The sequence below is a fragment of the Sitophilus oryzae genome, unplaced genomic scaffold, assembly GCF_002938485.1.
Source record: "Sitophilus oryzae breed Bouriz unplaced genomic scaffold, Soryzae_2.0 scaffold_909_pilon_pilon, whole genome shotgun sequence".
In the NCBI taxonomy this organism is placed as follows: Eukaryota; Metazoa; Arthropoda; class Insecta; order Coleoptera; family Curculionidae; genus Sitophilus; species Sitophilus oryzae.
In genome coordinates this window covers 169241-192429 of record NW_022147538.1, presented here as the reverse complement: position 1 = coordinate 192429, position 23189 = coordinate 169241, and the positions used below count along the sequence as shown (strand labels likewise).

The window sequence follows — 23189 nt, the reverse complement described above, 5'->3', positions numbered from 1 at the left end:
CAACATTTCTAAAACTAAAGCTTTGTCGTATAAAAACTCGTTGCAGCCTTTTGTACTTAACAACACCACCATTGACGTAAAATCTGTAAAATTTTTAGGGCTTGTTGTGGACAATTCTCTGAAAGGGGACATACATATCGAAGCTTTGTCGAAAAAATTGAGCTCTGCCTGTTTTGCATTAAGGTCTGTTTCTAAGGAGCTTAACTTGTCAGTGGCTAGAACTGTTTATTATGCACTTTTTGAGTCGCACCTAAGGTATGCCCTTCCATTCTGGGGTACGTGTTGTGCGACTCAATTTGTCCGCATTTTCAAGCTCCAGAAGAGAGCTGTTCGATATTCACTAGGACTAAACAGCAGAACTCATTGCCGGGACTTTTTTAAGGAATTAAGAATATTGACTCTTCCTTCCTTATTTATATTTGAATCCGTTTGCCTAATACGTAAACATGTATCAGCTTCTCAAGAAAGGCCATCTCACACTTATCCACTCAGGAACGCGGAGCAAGATCTTTATCTACCTACCCCACGCTCAGAGTTAGTTAAAAGTTCAATATTATACAACTCGAAAAAAAATGCACAATCACCTGCCATTTGAAATCAAATCCATAACATCATTTTTTTCATTTCGCAAAGCATTGAACTCTTATTTACTAGACAAGGCTTTCTACGCCGTAAATGAATTATATTTGAATTGAAAATCGAATTTGATCTTGAAAACACTGGTCTAATGTTTGCTATTGCTATATTTACTAATGACATCGAAATTAATTTATTTAGAGGTCATTGATATTTTGCTATAAACTGGCTAAATATTTTTGAATATTATTTTAAATTTTTTGGTATTTTACATTGTAAACATTTATAAATGTTTATTTTAACAATAAGACTGACGATATTATTTATATAATGTTTTGTATTATCTTTTGTTTGTTTGTTTGTGTACTTTGTTATTTTTTTTCTACTTTGTTTGTTAGTTTACCTTTGTCTACAAATTGAAAAATTTTTTGACAATAAAGGCATTTATTTATTTATTTATTTAAGTATGAAAAATGGTGCACCGAAAAAAAAGTACACAACTATGGAAATGAAAAGGTACTCATAACATATTTTTCTAATTTAGTGCAAAATAAATGTTTTACAAATTATTTTTTTCTCTTTGGTAGTCATCTAAACAAGGAGTGCGGTAATGAAAAAGCGTGAGTTAAGAAGCTCTTAACTCACTCAAAATGCGGGAGTTAGGAGCTTCTTAACTGACTGGCGTAGATAAAAGTATGGTACATATACATATAAGCAAACGAATAAGTATTACAATTACAAGCAATAAACTAAAAAAACTTAAACACACCAGGAGTTTCCAAAGGCTTTTCCAAATTAACTTTATTTCCAAAAGAATACTTTGGAGAATTATCGAGTAAAACAGAATCGGCTTTTGGAATGTTGTAGACATTGGGAGCTACGATATTTAAGAAAATAAATCGTTATTTGATTAAAGAACTAAAATATTTCATGTTAGATAAATATACCAAATAAACTTTTAGTCACGTGATTAAGCTTGACCGGCACAGTGTTGCCCACTTTTACATATTTTCTTTTAATCGAAATATTTTAAGAATAAATTTATTACAAATTTGTATCAGCAAAACTCACCTCCTTAACAGCACTTAAGAGCATTGGCGTAACTAGATAGGTGCCCGGGGGTGCCGGGCCCCCCCATGTACTGCTGGGCACCGCCCAGAGAAATCCTGAATTATGAATCTTGGTTAAGTATTAATTTTTATTTGCTTGTGATGCAGTAAAATGACGTTTTCTAGTTTTGTTTAGTTAATATTATTTTGTTGTGTTCAAAAAAAGGGTTAATTTTTATTTTTTTAGAAAATTTGTAGATATTTAAGTAATCTACGGGAACACGGTTTGATAACCAAGTCTATGAAATTTATTGATAGAGAAATTCATGTAAACGTTTTATTCAAAAAATGTGTTTTTAACATTATTTTTCATTTTTAAAAAAACAAAGGTGCTAGGCCCCCCCTGGGCCCGAATTCTGTAACTCCGAAAACGCTAAGCGCTTTTAGACGCTCAGCGCACAGAACAGATACAAATTTTGTATCTGTTCTGTGCTCAGCGTATATGACGTTAATTTTCGCTGAGCGCGCACTTAACTACCGGTTTGGGTATTCTCATCTGACGCGCTTGGCGTCGTTACTGATAGGCCAGTCAATCTGGAGGTTGAGGTGGAAAAAGTTAGTAACCAACCGATCTCAACGGGAGTGTGTAGATAATGATCTCCTATTTAACCCCTCAAAAGTCCCATTCGGTCCCAGTGGGGGAAGTTTGAAAAAAACCGTCGCCATCTTGGATTTTTTCGTTTTTTTTAAATATCTCCGTTTGCATAACTTTTTTCGAAACAACTAAAGGTATGCTTTTTTGTAGAGAATTAAATTTAGAATATTTTACCTTCAATCACTTTTTTTCTAACATAAATAATAATAGAGATAGAGCAATTTTTTACTATACGTTTTATAAATTTTCTAGGTTTTTTAAACCAATCAGCTATTATTTTTGCGTTAACAGTATAGTGCGAATATAGGTAAACCAAGTATAAATTTAAGCATTAAAACAATTAAAAATAACGTTTAAAGTATTATTTATAAATAAAGGTATTGTTTAAAAATTATTATTAAATTAAAGCTATTAAATAAAATGTGCTATGACGTCATCCTGAGCGTCATTTTCGTCCTAAATTAAAATACAAAAGTTTGTGCAACTGATTCCGTAGCACTGACCACACCTTGAAGAACATTTAAGACCCAGTTTTCTACAAGAGCAATTTTTAGAGCACTGAATCTCTTTGCAATTGCAAAAAAATAATTTTAGTGGGTCAGGAGGTGCTACATCTTCTGTTGATTGAATAGGTGTCAGATTGCCTTTTTGATCTTTCTTCCATCCATATTGTAAAGGATCTAACTTGTTACGAATCCATTCTTGAATCTAAAAAATACAACTTATAATATTTCCTATAATAAATATATCTTTACAGTTACCTGAAAGTTACAGTCCTGAGTAAATGGAGTTTTGCAGAGTTCTCAGTTGGAGGCAAATTAGCTAAATTCAAGGTAGTCTTAAGGCATTGTCTTGATGTAATCCTATTGTATAGAGTGTATCTCAGATGGTTAATATAATTTAATATAGCTTGGGCAGTGATATAGCGTTAAAAGATATTTTAATTTTGACTGAAACAAGTCATCTTTGTTAGCATTTTTTTCTAAAAATACGTCGAGGTATTGACAAAGATCATAATCTTTTTTCAGTACCGACAGCCACATTTTTGACTTGTTTCACTCAGGATTAAATTATATTTTACCCGCGCTATATTAAACATATTAACCCTCTGAGATACACTCTATAGGTACCCGGTGGCGTAGAGGTACACCTCTTGTCTACCAATCTAAAGGTTGTGGATTCGAATCCTACAGCCGCGCTAGCCGGCAGTTCATCAGTCGACTAGTTAGTTATACATAAAATAAAAATAGTTTGGGTACGACTCTGTTTGGTCGACTCAGCCTTAAATAAGTACTTGGGATTCACAATCCTGAGGTAATAGGCGGTTAAAGCGTAGTGCTAGCCACATTAACTTCCTTATACCGAACGGCCCTAGCATGGCAAGCTGTGCCTTGCTACTCCCAAGGAGTTAAACGCTATATACGGCAGTTATTATTCTATTATTATTAGAAGATACACTCTATACAATAGGATAACATCAAGACAAACCCTTAAGACTACCTTTAATTTAGTTAATTTGATAATTTGCCTCCAACTGAGAACTCTGCAAAACTCCATTTACTTCGGACATCCTTTCAGGTAACTGTAAAGCTATATCTATTATAGGAAATGTTATAAATTGTATTTTTTAGATTCAAGAATGGGATTGGTAACAAGTTAGATCCTTTACACTATGGATGGAAAACCAAACCAAACCAAACGAAAAAAGTTATACAAACGGAGATATTAAGAAAAACGAAAAAATCCAAGATGGCGGCTGTTTTTTTCAAACTTCCCCCACTGGGACCGAATGGGACTTTTGAGAGGTTAAATAGGAGATCATTATCTACATATTCCCGTTGAGATCTTTGAATAAGAAGACTAAGGAAGGAGCATATCAAAAATCTTAGGTACACCGCGATGGGCCTCAAATATGGCCGACTTAAATTCCGGTTTATCAGTGTCGTTCTAATTTTATTTAAAAAATGTAAAACTATGATGTAGGGTAGACGTGGGGTAGACTCAATAATTTGTTGTTTTATTTTACGTTGTGAATAAATGTTGGTAGTTATTAAAATTGTTATAAAAATATATAATTCTAATAAAATAGATAAGTTATAATAAGTATTTATTAACACAAACATCTGATACGCTACTGAAGCAGGTAAGTCAAATTAACGTATCTAAATTCTTTGACATCTAATCTTTGACAAGTAATAAATAAAAGCTAAAATGCAAGAAAAATATATAATTTAGTTAATTTAAGTGAATTTCATAAATGATCGGTTTACTACACGTATGTATATTATATAGTCACTTACTAGCGAAAAGTTGTTCCATTATTTCACTCAATTTTTGCCGAGATCTACCGCACGCTACACAACCAACTATTTTAGAGTCTTTTCGATAAATCGCGATAGTGTCACTGTTAATTTAAGTTCTGCCACAATTTCCATCTAGATTTACTACCTTTATACAACTATCAGTAGTAGAATAAATAATAAATAACATAAAATAAGCTCCGTAAAGACTGACAAATCCACAAAATTTCAAATCAAATTCAAATGTGTCAAATGAATTGTCAAACAGAACTGTCAAGGATCCCCACCCTAGAGAGCTTTTATGGTGGCTTTTCCGCCCACCATGCATGAATACATGGATAGCATTATGCTCCTTCCTTAGTCTTCTTATTCAAAGGTTGAGATTGGTTGGTTACTAATTTTTCCCACCTTTACATATAACACTCGGCTACGTTTACTGGCCTATGATTGCGCTAAGCGCTTTGAAAACGGTTGCCTTAAAGGATCGTTTTGCTTGTCGTCAGTAAAGATCGAAAAATTTGTGATTTTGTGCGTTATCTTGCTCTTTAATGAAAATTAAAACTTCTTATATAAATTCCTCAATAAGTAATTGATAATTTACGACTTGGCACCTATAAATATTGTTCAAAACATCGAAAATGCTGATAACAGTCTTCGATACTTCCCTAGTATAATAAGAATAATGACATCCGTAGAAAAATAGCTTGACATAACTCAACAATAGATTATGAAATTCACGTAACATTGACATTTTTCATTGTTACATCCGTCAGTTATCAACTTTTGACTGTTAGCTACATTAGAAATTGTGATGTTGCCAATATGTGCTCCACGCGTATCCAGAACACGATTCGCATGGCAACGAGAATACCAAAATCGACTGCCTTGCGTTTCGCTGATCGATTACTTGCGCTCACCGCTTTGAAAGCGTAACGTTTTTATGTCAGAGTTATAGAATACGGGCCCTGGGCTAAAATCCAGGCGCCGAATATGTCCTTGGTTGACAATAATGAATTTAAAAATTGCGTCCTCGATTACGTAACTAAAAGTTTAATTGGTATCGCTTATAGCTTTTTTGTTCTGTTATATAAGTATATAAATATATGTCTAACTAACCAGGAGTATTAAATGGTTTAACCAAGTCAGGTTTAACACCAAAACTATATTTTGGCGTATTATCCAATTTTTCTCCTGATGGTATTCTATAAACATTCGGAGCTAGAAATTAAAATATAAAAAAATATATTGAGCTACGTTTAGAAAGAGAAGTAACTATCGTAGCTAAATAATTGATTATGCATTATGTTTTACTATACCAAAGTTTATGAAAAACAAATCTCGAGTTTTAAAGTCATTAAAAAAATGGAAATAATATACAGGGTGTCCCAGAAATACGTACAAGTATTTAAACTGGTAGTATAGTTCGATCCGAGAAACACGCCCTTTTGTTTTTTTCGCGAAATAAAAATGTTAAAATTTTTTATATTTTTCTTGACATTTTCCTGAAAATATTGAAAAGCTTTTGAGGGACGCTTGTTGAGTCTCTGGAAATTTGTTTATAGCGCTTCGTGAGAATACAATGTTGCCACCTCCTAAATTTCGAAAAAAACTCGGTTATTAGTAGTTTATTTCAAAAATGGTAAGGAGAAAATATGTTCCTTCTGGCCATATCTACCACCACTTAAAATACTTGCACTTATTTCTGGGACACCTTGTATATAGATAGGAATGGTATGCCTACTGTTAAAATCAAATCAAAATACTTCAAAAATTTTACTATATTTAACTATAACAGTTACTAATAGTATGTGCAGTGATGTGCAAATGATATTGCTGATTAGAAGTTAGTGATTTAAAACTAACCAGGTGTGTCAGATGGTTTTTCAATGGGTGCTTTTACTCCAAAACTGTATTTAGGTGCATGATCGTGCAAACTTTTTTCAGACTCGGGTACATTATATACGTTTGGTGCTAAAAAATTAAAATTATTAATGTGATCAAAGTAGATATTATTTAAAATTAGCCATACTTTATTTTAAATATGTTCTATCAAACCATTAACTAATTTTTTATGATACATTTTCAATGCAATTATTTTTTATGTCTGAATATTCGCTATTATAATGGTATGAATTAAAACACTTTTAAAATAATAAGAAATCAGTTGTTAACAAATATATTATAAGAATGTATTACTAGTACCGCATTTCCACCATATACATATTATAACTAAATATACTCAGTGTTTCATTTAGCCCCGTGTGCTGTTTCCGTGCCGTAAGAAAAATTAAACATAACTCAGCTCCAAGAACGGTAAACTAATAGGATTGCTCATCCTCATAAGACGTATGTTCGCCTCTTCCCGCGCTTCAGCTGACAGTTGTGACGTCATTGTAGTCCTTGTCATGATAGTGTGTATTATTAGTTGCCTATGGTAAACTTATAAAAATAACAGCTGAGAAATTTTGAGTTAATTATTTTGTCAATTTTAAATGTGAAAAATGTTTTAAAGTTTTTAGAGCTATAGAGTGTATAAATATGTTCATTTTGTGTTGTGGATTGTGACAAAGTGCTTACTAAGTGCCTACGATGTTGTATATTAATTATTTTAAAGCAAAATATGGAAGTACTCTAAAAAGAATGGCTCCAAAGGTGATGCTGGGAACTGCTGTTATTAAAAATGCATTATCCGAGTATTTAATACGATTTATACTGTTAATTTTCTATACTGCATACATATAAGGTGTTTATAAATAAACTAAATAATGAACGTTTTGCATCCGGCAACCAATAATGCACGTGTGTGTATTATGAGTTGCCGGATAAGGACTAATAACTATGACAAGGACTACAATGACGTCACAAAGCGAGGAGTTTTAGCATGCACCTGACAGACACTTTTGGCTGAATGAGCAGTCCTGTTAGGTTAACTGTTCTTGACTCAGCTCCATATTAATGCTGCTTGCTGCATAAGTTTATTTCACCCGGATATCGATTGAACTGCGATTGCGCCAAACTCCGATTGATTGTTGTTTTAGTTCTGTTTGGATTACTTTTTTATTTTTGTGCGTAAAAGAATGATTTTCTTTAGTTTATTGTTTCCAACTATTTTTTGATATTTTTCCAACTCCACGATAATGTGTTATAAATAATAAAAATATAAATAAAATTGAAGGGTAGGTGAAATGTCAGCCAATGAAAACTTCTTCAGGTATGGCATGCGCAGTTAAACGAATATCCGGGTTAAATAGACTTATGCAGAATGCAATATTTCTCTTTCACTGTTTGGGCTTCACTTTTTAGAGATTAGGCTGAGTATATTTAGTAATATGGTATATGATTTACACAATGAGTGGAAAGCGAAGCCAAAGAAAAGAAATAGGAATATCAATCTTGCATAAGTCTATCCTTTTCGTTCAACAGGATCTCATTCGTCTATTTCATCGCGGAACTCTGTCCCCTGGCCGCGCACTATTTTTAATCCTAAATATTCATAACGTATAATATATAATTTTTTTATTGGTAATGGCATTATTATTTCAACCTGTTATTTTAAATATTCATCATATCTATCCGTTTCTTGTTTTTGTTTAAATATGTCAAAGATTAAATTTAAATTTATAAGTAAAGGCGCGAATAGTCAGAGGCTAAATTGATTTACGTGGCAGATAGAAACTTAAGAAAAGTGCTTCTATTGGTTAGTATGAAATAAATCGACTAATTGAGAAGCACCTCTCACGCTTGCGTAGTTCAAAGCTGTTGGACGAAAAAAACCGGCTTATGTGGATCTTGTATAGCTCCATCTCAAAAATTTGGCTTCAATTTCTATTCCTGATTAGCGATATAATGTAATATAGGTATATGGGCATGGTACAAAGAATACAAGGTATGATCGATAGCGGCTCCAATTTCGTTCAGTTCGCGCATACCACCTGTGACGTCACTATGAAAATAATGAATAAATAAAAAATAAAGAAAGTTGAGAGGAGATCTGCATTTTTTGGGGTTATGGTTAAGAATTGTTTATTTTTAAGACTTTTTAGTTCATTTAATTTAATAATTACTAAAACCAGCAGTTCCAAAAATATATTTAAAAATAATAATTACCTATTAACATGGATTTGGTCGATAATAGGTAAGAATACTAAATTTATTTCTATATTCGGTATAAAATTGTTTATTAGGTTTTTGGTTTGCGATGTTTATGGTAAATAATTTTCATGTTCATTGCCTCTGAATTCACATGAGGACAGAGATGAGGTTATCTATGGAAAAGTAACCATAAGAGGAATTATTACATCATTTAAGATGTTATAATATAAAATGTTGGGAAGTTTATTGCTTCCCATCGAAAAGTAGAAAATGCCAATGCAGATGAACGTATTGTAATTGTGATAGAAGTAATTCCAAGAGTGAAGTTTATTATAATTAGTGACCTGTGCTTTTCTTTTTATATGTAGATGTTTCAGGTTTTGAGAGATATATGCCCATCAATATGCCCATCGAGGATTATATTATAGCTCAAATTTCCTTTAATGGTAGACAATTATTCAATGCAAATTAACTTTTTAAGTGACTGAAATATTAAATAGTTTACAATATGGTATATCACTAAAAATATATTACTTTTAGGTACAATTAGGGCCCGATACATTTCAAAAAGTAGAATATTATTTTATATTAAATGAGGTATTGTACCAACAATCAATTTATATTAATAACGGAGATTAAAAAATAACAGAATAAATAGTTCTTTTTTTATACTACAAAAATAAACTATAGAATACAACAGTATTTAAAAAAATAAATAAAAAGTTATGTCCCGGCTGAGATTCGAACTCCGGTCTCTCGCTTTCTAGCCCGACTCCTTACGCACTGCTCCACAGTAACTTGCTTAGCGACAATTCAATGACGGCATATAAACAAAAAAACAGGTTTATAACAATATCTTAACGATTTGAACTGGCGCGCGGAGCGTACTGACCAATAGCGCCTGTTATCACCTGTGACGTAGCGACCAACTTGCGCAATATCATACCTTGTATTCTTTGTACCATGGTATATGGGTGTTAACAAGGAAGTATTAATGAAGCAGAGAGAAAAAAAATATCTGGTACACCGAAAGAAGAAGGATAACAAACAGAGAAAAATTATAATTAAATAAAATAAAATAAACTAACCAGGTATATCTGAGGTTTTGTATAAGGGCGTTCTTCTTCCAAACGAGTACCTGTTGCTACCAGTACGTACAAAGGGTTTATAAGCATTAGGGGCTGTGTTAAATGTTGTTTGTTATTAATAATATTATTATAAATTATTAAATTTTAATACATCTGGTGTATTTTTTATCATTCAGTTATGTATATTAATCCACCACACTCTCTTGCCACAAATGGTAATTAATTTTATAAATCCCAATAACTAAGTCGGTTACAGTTTATAATAATTATTATTATTGATTAAATTATTGAAGTTTCTTGCCAATATTTAATTTAAATAATATATAATTATATATCTTTACCTGGAGTATCTAATGGCTTCCCTACGTTCGTTTTTAAACCAAACGTATACTTGGGAGAGTTGTCGTGGATTACTTTCTCGGCCTTGTCTGGATTATAGTCTCCGGGAGCAGGAAAGTTCTCCGATCTTGGTTCTTTGGGTCTGCTGTGCAAGCTGAGAGCGGGAGGACTGTCTTTACCTAGAACATAAATTCGATATCATATTGAGGGCGTCGACTGTGAATATTATATAAAAAAATTGCCAAAAATTGAATATGACAATATAGATCTTTTCCGCTCTACAGGGTGGTCCGAACTGTATTCCGGAAATTTCGGCACCATATTCTGCAAATGAAAATAAGTAAAAAAGTTTGTATAAATATATCTCCTAAAATGTTTAGTTTCGGAGATACAGGGTGTAGAAGTTTCATTTTAATTTCGATTTTTTCCAAATAATTTCGGAAGTAACGTCAATATTTGGATGAAAATTGGTATCTGACAGTTGTTTGACATGAGACATATGATTTTGATGTCAATATGACTCCTATTTGTAGATGGCGCTACCTACATATTTTTTAACTGGTTTGAAGTGTAATAACTTTTCGTCCATACCTGTATAAAACAATTGAATAAAAAAATATACATTTACGGCGTTTTTTACATAAAAAAGATCTCTTGAGAAAAATAGCTGCGAGTAATGGTTCTGGAGATATTTGGATTTATCAATACCTGTCATCATTGACATAAATTAAACACGTTTACTAAATTGTTATTAGACTGAAATCGTAAATTTGAAATGTTTTTGAGTCGAAAGTTCAACAGAAACTGTTTTTAAGTTCCCAAATTTATAATTTCAGTCAAATAACAACCTACATATATTGTTTTTTGTTTCGTTTCTTTGACCTGGTATACTATATATTTTTTTCTTTTTATTCTTGGCTTTAGGTCGTTGGGGTTGCAAAGATGTTACTGGATTTTGTTCATTATTTTATTTTTATTTTCGACAGTATATTACGTCTTTTTCAAGTCTCTTGAACGTAAATTCCTACAGAATTAAAATTGTTAAAAACTGGACAAAAGTACAATAACACATATTAAAACTATTATTTTAATTGTTTAGGGACATCACACTTTAGTATACAGCTCGTATTTTCTTGCAGAATAATATGTGTTATTGTGCTTTTAATATGTGTTATTCTCTCTTTTAATATGTGTTATTGTGCTTTTGTCCAGTTTTGAACAATTTTAATTCTGTAGGAATTTACGTTCAAGAGACTTGAAAAAGACGTAATATACTGTTGAAACGTCGTCGATAAAAATAAAATAATGAATAAAATCCAGTAACATCTTTGCAACCCCAACGACCTAAAGCCAAGAATAAAAAGAAAAAATATAACAATCCACTCGACATGTTTATTTTTTGTCAATAATGACATGTATTGACTATTTTCATTCTAAATATCTTCAAAACGGTTGCTCGTAGCGATTTTTACCAAGAGACATTTTTTACGTAAAAAATCACGGAAATGTATATTTTTTCACTCAGTAGTTTTATACGGGTACGGTCGAAAAGTTATTACTCTTCAGAACAGTTAAAAAACATGTAAGTGGCGCCCTCTACAAACAGGAGTCATATTGACACATATCAAAATTTCTCATATGAAAAAACTCCCAGACATCAATTTCCATCCAAATATTGACGTTACTTTATAAATTATTTGGTAAAAATCGAAATAAAAATGAAACTTCTAGACCCTGTATCTCTGAAACTAAGCATTTTAGGACATACATTTATACGAACTTTTTTACTTATTTTTATCTGCAGAATATGCTGCCAAAGTATCCGAAATACAGTTCGAACCGGAGGAGACAATAAAAATTATTTTTTACAAATCTTTTGTTTGTTCAATTAGTTATTACAGTATTTTTTTTAAATCCTTAGTTCTGTTAGTGTTACTAGTATTTATTGAAGTGGGGTGCAAGGGGTACTGAAGCGATACATATAGCCTAGCTTATGCATAAGTCAACCTCACCTTCACGTGGTGCACCCTGTTTAAACAAACGAGGCTCTGACGACCGAGTATATGCGGTATATCATTATACAACCCTCCGACCTACCACATTTCCGGGGAAGAGGAGTAGTAAACTACTCCTAGCCGGCCGAGAACGTAGCACAAGGAAACTATCGTCGCAGTCCTCACTGTGCCATAGCCATCCCGTGCTACAGTTGCAGCCAAACTGTGCGGCAGCGTAACCGTCACAGTTTAACCTTTTTACGCAGCTTACACTCATCAAAGATGGAACATTCGAGTAGGACAAAATCATCGTCCGGAGGTAAAATACCCCTTCGATCGGATCTCCGGGAGGGGGTGCCTACTCGAGCGTATCATCGGAGAACTAAACATTGTCAATGTTTCACGTTTGCGGCGTGGAACGTCCGCACCCTACTGGACAGGACAAATTCCAATCGACCAGAGAGAAGGACAGCACTGGTCTCACAGGAACTCCACCGACTAAATATAGATGTTGCCGCTCTTAGCGAAACCCGCTTTGCGGATGAAGGTAGTCTCACTGAGGAGCATTACACCTTCTTTTGGAAGGGTCATCCGGCAACACACAGGAGAATTCGCATTGCAATCAAAAACGAAATCGCCACCAAATTAACAGAGGTGTCTCCGAACGTCTTATGACCCTAAGATACCCCATATCAGACAAAACTTACGTCAACATCATAAGTGCCTACGCTCCTACCCTAGACGCTAAAATTGAGGATCAGGATAAATTTTACCAAGCTCTGCAAAATATACTCCAACAAATTCCAAAGCACGAACGAATCATTTTGCTAGGTGACTTTAATGCCCGTGTCGGCAAACAACAGGAAATATGGCCTGACGTATTGGGAAAACATGGAATAGGAAACGTAAATAGCAATGGTGAACGCTTATTAACGACATGCACAGAGTATAATCTTTGCATCACCAATACGTGGTTCATGCTGAAGGACAAATTTAAAGGTAACTGGAAACATCCGAGATCAGGCCATTGGCACCAATTGGACCACGTAATCGTTGGAAGGACGCACCTAAAAGATGTCAGTCTCACAAAAGTTAGAGTAGATGCCGAATGTGGCACTGACCACCGACTTTTAATCTCAAAAATGAAAATCCAGTTAAAACCAAAACATCCACACTGTAAAAAGCAAAGCTACATGACCAGATTGAACGTACGGGATCTAGAGAACAACGATACCGCCGACGCCCTCCGGGAAGCCATCAAAGAATCACTTTCACCGATAACTTCAATCTCAATCGTGGATGCTGAACATGGCTGGACACAACTAAGAGATGCGATTCACAAAACCAGCGAAGCAGTACTGGGAAAATCCAACAAAAAGAAACAACCAGACTGGTTTAACGAAAATCAGCCGCATATACAGGCTTTGTTGGAACAAAAGCATAGAGCACATCAAGCCGTCACTGCAAATCCACAAAATCCAAGACTAGCAGACAACTTTAAGGCAGCCAACAACACGCTCCGAAGAAACCTGCGCCAACTAAAGGATAACTGGTGGTCGCAAAAAGCTAGTCAGATTCAGGAGTATGCCACGCATCACGACTATCGTAAATTCTTCGAGGCTGTAAAAGAAGTGTACGGTCCAACTAAGAAGGCAAGATGCCCAATCATGGCACAAAATGGCGAACTTCTAAAACAGGAAGAGCAAATCAGAAACCGCTGGAAAGAGCATTACAGCCATATCCTTAACCAAGAAAACAACCCCAATATGGAAACACTCAACATAATACCTCAGTATAACAGCCTCGATGTATTAGACATTCCAATAACAGAACAGGAAATAAAGGACTCCATAAAACCTTAATTAAAAAAGCTTAAAAACAACAAATCAGCTGGCTGTCACGCGATTCCGGCGGAAATCTATAAGTGTGCAAGTAAAGAAATTATTGGTCATCTTAAGGCTCTCCTTGATATCATATGGGAAAGCGGAGAGGTACCTCAGGACTTTTGCAACGCGAATATAGTGAATATATTTAAGAACAAAGGAAGTGCATCAAACTGCGGAAACTACCGAGGAATTTCACTACTGGCTATCGGAGGAAAAATTCTTACAAAAATTATGTCAAACCGCCTGCACCCACATATAGAAAAAATCCTCCCAGAATCGCAAACGGGTTTTCGCACCAACCGCGGTACCGTCGATTCCATATTCTCCATCCGGCAACTACAGGAAAAAGTAAAAGAGCAGCAGTCTAAACTTTACGTTGCATTCATCAATCTAACAAAAGCCTTCGACTCTATGAACAGAGATGCACTTTGGGCAATTATGAAAAAGTTCGGAGTAACCATCAAATTTCTTACAGTGTGTAAAAGCCTCCATAACAACAACAAATCAAGAGTGTCATATCATGGATCACTGAGCGATCCCTTCCTAACAAACACAGGCGTTAGGCAGTGATGTGTCTTAGCGCCTCTCCTATTCAATATATTCATGGCAGCGCTCTCCATTATAGTGGACAGCAAACTGCAGGAGAGAGGTTTGGGCATTAGATACAGATACGACGGCGGCGGCGGTCTGTTCAACATAAAAAGACTCAGGGCAAAAACACGTACAAAATTCATCACAGAACTTCAATACGCTGATGACTGTGCTCTAGTTGCAAATACGTTACAGCAATTACAAGAAATGTTGAACACATATACATGGGCATCCGAGGTCTTGGGACTTAAGCTGAACATCGATAAAACTAAAATCATGTGCACTCCCCCGGAAGATCACAACAATGCTATAAAAATCGGAGATGAGCTGTTGGAATATGTAGCGGAATTCAATTTACCTCGGCAGTTTGATTTCGGAAAAGGCCAATATCGACTCTGAAATTCAGCACAGGATTAGAAGTGCCTCAAGAGCATTCTGGAAATTAAAAGACAGGGTTTTCTACAATCATGACTTGAGCACAAAAACGAAACTTGCGGTGTACCGAGCGATAATAATTCCCACCTGTTATATGGAAGCGAAACCTGGGTGCCGTATCGTCGACACATGAACGCATTAAACAAGTTGCAACAGAGACATCTTAGACAACTCTTAAGAATAAAATGGTATCGGTCCTGGAAAAAGCTAACTGCGAGAGTGTTGAAGTCATGATTACAAAGTCCCGCTTAAGATGGGCTGGTCACGTACGCAGAATGCAAGAAAACCGCATACCAAAATCTCTGCTTTACGGTGAGCTTGTAGACGGTAAGAGGAGGCCGGGTGGACAACTCAAAAGGTTCAAGGATATTTTCCACAAAAACTTAAAGGGAATTAACAAGCAGAATGGCTGGGAAGAGGCAGCTCACAATAGAACGGAATGGAGAAGAATTGTAAAGTCAGTTAAGAGCGACAACCAAAAAGTAAAGAGGCAACAAAGCAATGAGATTTTTGAATGTCTGAAGTGCGGTAGACAGATAACACGTATCGGGCTTTTCAGTCACGGGAAAGCTCATGAAAGAAAACGCCTTGCGTGACCATCTTCTGATGCGTGTCAAATATTCGTCAGCGAGTAATGGCGGTATATGTATTTATTGAAACCAAACCTATTCAACGTTTTTTAAATTTTAATTTAGAGTTCTAATGCGTGTCGATATAACATGACAACAATAGTCACCACAAGCCACATCATCGTGATATTAAAAAATAACATTATAAAGTAATGATAGTTGAAAAAATTACAAATTGTTTGTTATATTCATACCTTTTGCACTAAGACCGGAAACATTATATTGTCCAGGGCCGGGTCCAACACTATCGAGTTTAGCGTTCGCTTTGGCACCGAAACTGAATGCTGGTGCGCTACCTGTTTTGGCTTCTAAAGGCTTTTTGCCTGCAAAAAACTTATTTTACATATTTGCATTTATTTTAAAGTATTCCCAAGCAGCATTTGGACGTCGGGACAACGTTGTGTCACGCGACCAAACGTCGGGGCGCAACGTCGGCACAACCTCGTGCCAACCCTAGTCTGCACTAGTTTGGAGAATAATTTTTGGGTCGAAACGACGTTGGATACCGACGTTGGCTAGAAGCCTAATTTAGTACAAACTGCAACGTTGTTTAAAATCCTAATTCACAGAAATACACAACTAATATGGCGTCTAAGCGCGTTTTATCCTAAATTGGGATAATTATAGTAAAAATATTATTTTTATGATTTAGTTAGAGACATATGTCAGATGGCAGTGAAGGAAAATAAAACAAAAGTATTTAAGTGTGGAGGATGTTTGAAGATCATAATTATTGAAACACTTTAACCGACTCTGTAACTCGTTACCCAAGGCAAAAAGTTAAACGCAAACAACTTTATTGATAAATGTATTGTTTCTACTTTGAAAAATACTAATGGGCCTTAAAATTAAAGAAGTTTTAAAAAAAAAATTTGAAGTTTTTTTTAGTAAAATGAGAATAATTTATTCGCAGTCGAAAAAATTGTTTCCGCGTGTTTTTTAGGGTCAAATATTTCAAGTTAATGTATTCAAAAAGCAGGAATTGCTATTTTAGGAAAATGGATGATGAAACATTTTCTTATTTAACAACATGGCGGCTTTCACTTTGTTGTTTTGGAGATTAAGATGGAGTAGTTCGAGTAGTCGCATACTGGACTAATAAAGTCGCAGTTCGGCCTTAACAGGTAGTATATTAGTCGCAAGATTGCCTAATTTAGTCATCTTAGAGTCTAGCTTGTGCCGCCCTCTATAATCTAAATAAACGAGGGAGTGGATAAACATCGGTAATATATGTCGATGTATATTTAAATTTAGTTTTATATGTACCTTTCTTATGTCCCATTTTAATTAAGTTTTTTTTTTATAAAAACAAAACAGCACTGAACTGTCTGACTGAACAGAACAATGAAGTGAAAATTTAAGATTTAAGGTTATGGTTCAATACAGTTGCAAAAAGGTAGTGACTCGACGTCCTACCAACGTAAGAATAAGGAAATCTAAACAACGTTGGATTTAGTAAAACAGACGACGTTTGCATAACGTTGGAACAGGTCCTGAAACTGACGTCGGAAAACTCTATATTGTCCAACGTTGTAACTACGTTGTCCGAATCACCTAAAGATCACTTAAGCAAAAAAGGTTACAAGACAACGTTTATTCGACGTCGCAGAAACTTCTACTTTGCTGTAGTACTAGTCCAACGTCGGCACAACGTTATAAAAACGTTTAAATTTATTTTAATACTCAAGGTAGGGAGCTAACTATTTTTTGTAACTAATCCAACGTTGTGTTTAGTAAACATGTGGTCGCAAGTCGTGAAAATGCTACTTGGGTTATAATCAATTTTTCTAAATATATAGTACAATTTACCGATGTATGATGGCAAGGATACACACGCCGGCCCTGGACTGTTGTATTCAGCAGCAATAGGTCCACGTCTTTTGGTTGGGGTCCATGGTCTTTGAGATAAGCCACCCATGATGATCTGAAGGGATATATGGTATTATCTACTGGTAATTAATGTTTATTCTTTTGTGATTCGTTCATAATTTTTTTTTTATTTTATTAAAAACTATCATTCGATAATTATACCGAGTGCTAAGCTTTTTGCATGGGATTTCCTATGTTTCCAACATAGGAAACCAACAACAAGCAAACAAACATAGCAAACCAAATAAAAAATAAACCTGGAATACCCAGGTTTTGAAGTAAATGTATTCGACAACAACTAAATCTTTATTTACAAACGTTTCTTTTGATAATCTAATAAATAAATATTTTTAATCAAGATTAGTTTCACATATTAATAATATTCTGAGGTATAACTTGAGTACCAAGTACCATATTTTATAGCTATTCTTTAATAACAATTAAGTGAACTACAAATTCAGCTTCGTCAAATAGCTAATAGCGATCATTGAAACGATTACCTAATTTCACTCTTTTCATGTCTAATAAAATAGCAATTACCAAATATCGTAAAATATCTTTTAAGGTGTAAGGCACGTATTTAAAACGATGATCTAACAGACGTAAATGAATATTTGTAGGGGAGAGTAGTATCACAGATTATACAGATTATAATCTTTGTTTTTCCTTTATTGTTTTTCGTGGTTCCAATTTCGGAATCGGGCACTAGTTAGGTGACTAGTTTGCGTACATAGCACGCCCACTTATGGCCTCCAGGGTTGCCACAAGAAAATTTTTGATTGTGCAAAACTTGACCATAAAAATGTGTAGCATTGTGTAGCAATCCATGACCATGACCATTAATTGTAAACTATCCAATAAGACCAAGAATAAGACGTAAAATCGCCAAATTTTAAAGCATAATTACGAGTCTCGATAAGAGTCTCACTTCCACTCGTTTGTATACGTCAGTATATTCATTTCCCATTTCACTTCTTCTCATGCCAGCAAATATTGCAATGACGTCAAAATGTCGCGAAACGAACGATTTTATGAAAAAATTAGACCGGTTAAAGTCTGTTTAAAAACTGTAAACAATTCAGGACTGGACAATTCAGGACTAAACAATTCAGGACTGGACAATCGGCCAAATTTGTCCATAGAAACTGCAGTCCTTGCTGATATGGGAGGAAAACTGAAATAGGAATTGAATATTATTCACGTATGAACTACAGTGAAATTTGGCCTCTGAATTTGGCCAAAGTACGTGTTATGTATTATTTAAGGAATTAAGCAATCCTGTCTATTTACCGTTTTTGACTCGACCAATAAATGACCGAAAATGATATTTGTCAGTTCAAAATTTAAAGTTCACTTGCGGCCTTTTTTAATGTAACTTCAAATATAACTTAAATAACTTAGATAACTTAAAAGCAAAAAAAAACAGCTTTTGTCAGCTGATTTACTGTTTTGGTATTATTTTTTATAATAAATATGTAAATTGTTAAAATGTGTAGCACAGGCCATTGTGGTGTAGCTGTGCAGTCATGGAAGCAAATGTGTAGCAAAATACACTGTGTAGCAAAGTACACAGTAGCAAAATACACTGTGTAGCTTGTGGCAACCCTGATGGCCTCTAAAATTGTGCACAGCGCCTGACCGGCACAGTTATTAGAGAGATATCGGAAAACCGAATACCGTCATCCAGTATTTACGCGTTATCATGGTTACGATATGCGCGAGTCTTTGCGCGAGTCAATTTTTAACGCAACACCCGCTAATAACGTTACCGCCTGACGTAATTTGCGGATCAATTACACCAAGCGCTCTTTCTAAATAACCTCTGATAACGTTTAAAAATTGCTTAAATGGGCATGTGCGGGTATTTGACAACCGGAGCCGGCCGGCGAGATCTTTTATTTTAGGTTATGTTTAAATTGTTTTTAATTATTGCTTTAGTTTTATTAGGTAATTTGATATTTAAGTAGCTGGGATTAGTTTTTATTAAATAAATATGGCCCAAAATATGGATTCCACCTCTTCCAATACTAAAGAACGTATCAAGAGTCTTAGGTTTACAGCAGATGACGACTTAACCCTTCTAAGAGAATTTGTTGGTTGTTGCCTTAAACCCACTGGCAGACGTTGAACAATAAAACACTGGAAATAAGCACTTTAGCCCTTTAGTTTTAAAATACCTAGTAAACAAAACAATTTCAAAGTTTTAAATTCAAAGTTAGGTTAAGTTTAAATAGCAGACGCGACGCGATCAGAATTCTTTCCGATCCGATAACTATAAATGAAGAGAGTGAATACCACCTCACGTAAAGAAAATAACACCTCTTATTAACGTCCATGCACGCTATTCGGTTTAGCGATATCTCTCTATTACGCTGTTTATTGTTATTTTACGCGAGTTTATTTTTGCGCACAGGAAATTTTACTCGTTTGCACATCGTCATAAAAAACAATTTTCGTACCACGAATTAGGGACAAGATTTTTATCTGTATACTTATAGGATACCTAATCTATGGTAGTATCATATAAAAAGTTTGAACTATATACCTATCACTAAAACATAAATTTGTTCTGTAATTTATTTAAATGTTCATAGTAGAGAGTAAAATGTTTTGTAATGTATTCTATGCTTCCCAGTCATAGATGTAGTGGGTAACATACCTTTACATGTAATTAAATGAGTTTTTTTGTAAAATTCTGCAAAATAAAGGCAGAAAGCACACCCGTAGTTACCTGCAGACAGTGTATAAACACAGATGAGGTATCCTATAAGTATAGAGATAAAAATCTTGTCCCTAATTCGTGGTACGAAAATTGTTTTTTATGACGATGTGCAAACGAGTAAAATTTCCTGTGCGCAAAAATAAACTTGCGTAAAATAACAATAAGCAGCGTAATAGAGAGATATCGCTAAACCGAATAGCGTGCACGAACATTAATAAGGTCAGGTGTTATTTCCTTTACGTGAGGTGGTATTAACTCTCTTCATTTATAGTTATCGGATCGGAAAGAATTCTGTTCGCGTCGCGTCCGATATTTAAACTTAACCTAACTTTGAAATTGTTTTGTTTACTAGGTATTTTAAATCTAAAGGGCTAATGTGCTTATTTCCAGTGCTTTATTGTTCAACGTCTGCCAGTGGGTTTAGGGCAACAAGCAACAAATTCTCTTAGAAGGGCTAAGTCTTCATCTGCTGTAAACCTAAGCCTCTTTATAGGTTCTTTAATATTGGAAGAGGTGGGATTCATATTTTGAGCCATATTTATTTAATTAAAACTAATCCCAGCTACTTAAATCTCACATTACCTAATAAAACTAAAGTAATAATTCAAAACAATTCAGACATAACCTAAAATAAAAGATCTGGCCGGCCGGCCCCGGTTGTCAAATATCCGCACATGCCCACTTAAGCAATTTTTAAACGTTATTTAGATCGAAATAGCGCTTGGTGTAATTGATCCGCAAATTACGTCAGGTAACGTTATTAGCGGGCGTTGCGTTAAAAATTGACTCGCGAATATCGTAACCATGATACGGGTACGGGTAAATACTGTATGACGCTATTCGGTTTTCCGATATCTCTCTAATAACTGTGCCGGTCAGGCGCTGTGCACAGTTTTAGAGGCCATAAGTGGGCGTGCTATGTGCAAACTAGTAACCCAACTAGTGCCCGATTCCGAAAATTGGAACCACGAAAAACAATAAAGAAAAAACAAAGTTTATAATCTGCTGTGCTATAACTTAATGCAATTTAAGAATCGTACGATTGTGTATTACTCTCCCCTACATAACCATAAACCTTGTAACGAACAGTTAAGCGTAACAATATTAACGTGAAACCGGTCTCTTACCTTTAGTTTAGGTCATGTTTAAGCATAACATATAAATCAGTGTTTTTTTTTTCTTTTGACTCGTGTCCTTTTATGGGCAGAAATTTACGAACTCGTATAATATTAAAATTTCAGGAGTTTATAAAGAAATCTGGCGCCTCTTATTAATCTGCTTATTTATTCGCCAATTATAATTCAATTACGATAAGGTCAGTTAATTATATCTGTTATATGGGTTATTTATTAAGAGTGGTCTGAATAATATATAAATATAGCGTTAAAGGCAAAAGGGACGTCATGTCATTACATAAAGAATTTTTATTACCATAGCTTTTTTTAATTTTGTTGTTAATTTTTTTTATTTAATAAGTATTAAATAAGTATTTAATAGTAAGTATTTTAAAACAGATACACGCAGTATTATTTTGTATGACTCTTTCAACGGTAAAATATGAGACAAAAATCGTTGAGAGCGCTTTGATAAAAATTTACTATGGAAAATGCCATATGAAATATAAAACCGCGAATATCAGCGAAACCATTAAAAATTTTGAAATACTCTAAACAAAAAAAAAGGTTTATTTTTGAATTCTCTATCTATTGAACAAATAATATACAGGGTGTTCAGTTAAAAAAAACGAAGAAAAATGAGTTTATATTTTAGAAAGTTTGGCGTAGAATTTTGAACATCCTGTATGATTTACGATTATCATATTTATGCAAAGTAAGTACAGACCGTCTAAAGGAAATATCTAATATAGTTTTGATTTCAGGACAGTTTTTGTATTTTTAATATTTTTTTTAAAGAAAGGCTGAGAAAAATATATTTTGGGGAGGCCCCCGTATCGACAAATTGTTAAAAATATAAAAATCATCTAATCTTGTGTATTTACTTTTATGTCCAAAAGTGCAAAGGCAATATAAATAATCAATACTTCAGCTTTTAGCAAGTTTATCAAATTTTGTAGAACACTATTGGTGCCTGGTACACACCTAAAGAGTTTTGGAGAATTGATAATAGAGCATTCCTATGTTCTAGTATAATAAGATATTTTCCACTTTATATCTATTAAAAATATATTTGAATTTGAATAGTTAATTAATATTATTAATAATTCTAACTTTATTAATACCACATACTATAATATGTAATATGTCTCATGTTGAAGTTTTATTTTAACATTATATTTCATAGGTATTACTTTTTAAATAAATATCATTCATCTTGAAATTTTTGATTGTTTATTATAAAATTAGAGCAGCAAAAATATGGCGTTTTGTTATGGTATGTATATTGTAATGAGAGTAATAAAAAAATTGAATGGAGAAAAATGTTGTTCAAAAAGTAAGTATTTTGGTGCACTGTGATTTATGGAGTTTTCTATACAGAGTCTTAAATAAGTGCAAATTTTTTTGCAGTGCAAAAAAAATTGAAATTTTGGATTTTTATTAAATTTTCATTTAAAAAACCTTAATTTCTTGACAATATGGCGCAACATAGGTAGTAGATTAAATTTACAAGAACCAAACACCAGAAAAGATCCAGTGGTTCTCAAAATGTAAGCAAAAAATCATCTTTTTATTAATTTTCAAAATAAAATAACTCGCTTATTTAAGACTCACCCTGTATATTTATTGTTTATTTATTTTAGAAAAAGACAACGCAATTAAAATAATTAATAGGTATTGGTGTATAATTCATAAACAATTATTTGGATAATGTTATTTTTATCTTATAATATTATTTTTAATCAATATAATTTGTAAAAATTGACAAATTTGTTTTAAAATATTAACAAAAATTCTTAGTTCCAATTTAAATTGTAATACAAACACAAAATACTACTAATAAGGCTAC

The 23189-nt window shown here is 33.9% G+C and overlaps 1 protein-coding gene across 9 annotated transcripts in view; it reads right to left on the bottom strand.

Moving 5' to 3' along the window:
- Nucleotides 1-23189, bottom strand: part of LOC115890724 (outer dense fiber protein 3-like) — a 41023-nt gene that overhangs the window by 8152 nt on the left and 9682 nt on the right. For 3 of the 9 annotated variants that reach the window (XR_004051685.1, XR_004051684.1, XM_030911027.1), the window contains exons 2-8: nt 17444-17558; nt 15829-15957; nt 10102-10278; nt 9761-9853; nt 6444-6551; nt 5697-5798; nt 1346-1453 (exon numbers count right to left, since the gene is read on the bottom strand). Coding sequence is in view for 3 of the 9 variants with exons in the window: in XM_030911027.1 (XP_030766887.1) it covers nt 1346-1453; nt 5697-5798; nt 6444-6551; nt 9761-9853; nt 10102-10278; nt 15829-15957; nt 17444-17552 (826 nt within the window). In the remaining 6 variants the exon portion in view is untranslated. The remainder of the gene's footprint in view (nt 1-1345; nt 1454-5696; nt 5799-6443; nt 6552-9760; nt 9854-10101; nt 10279-15828; nt 15958-17443; nt 17559-23189) is intronic. The other 6 variants (XR_004051687.1, XM_030911028.1, XR_004051686.1 and 3 more) reach the window with 4 other exon arrangements.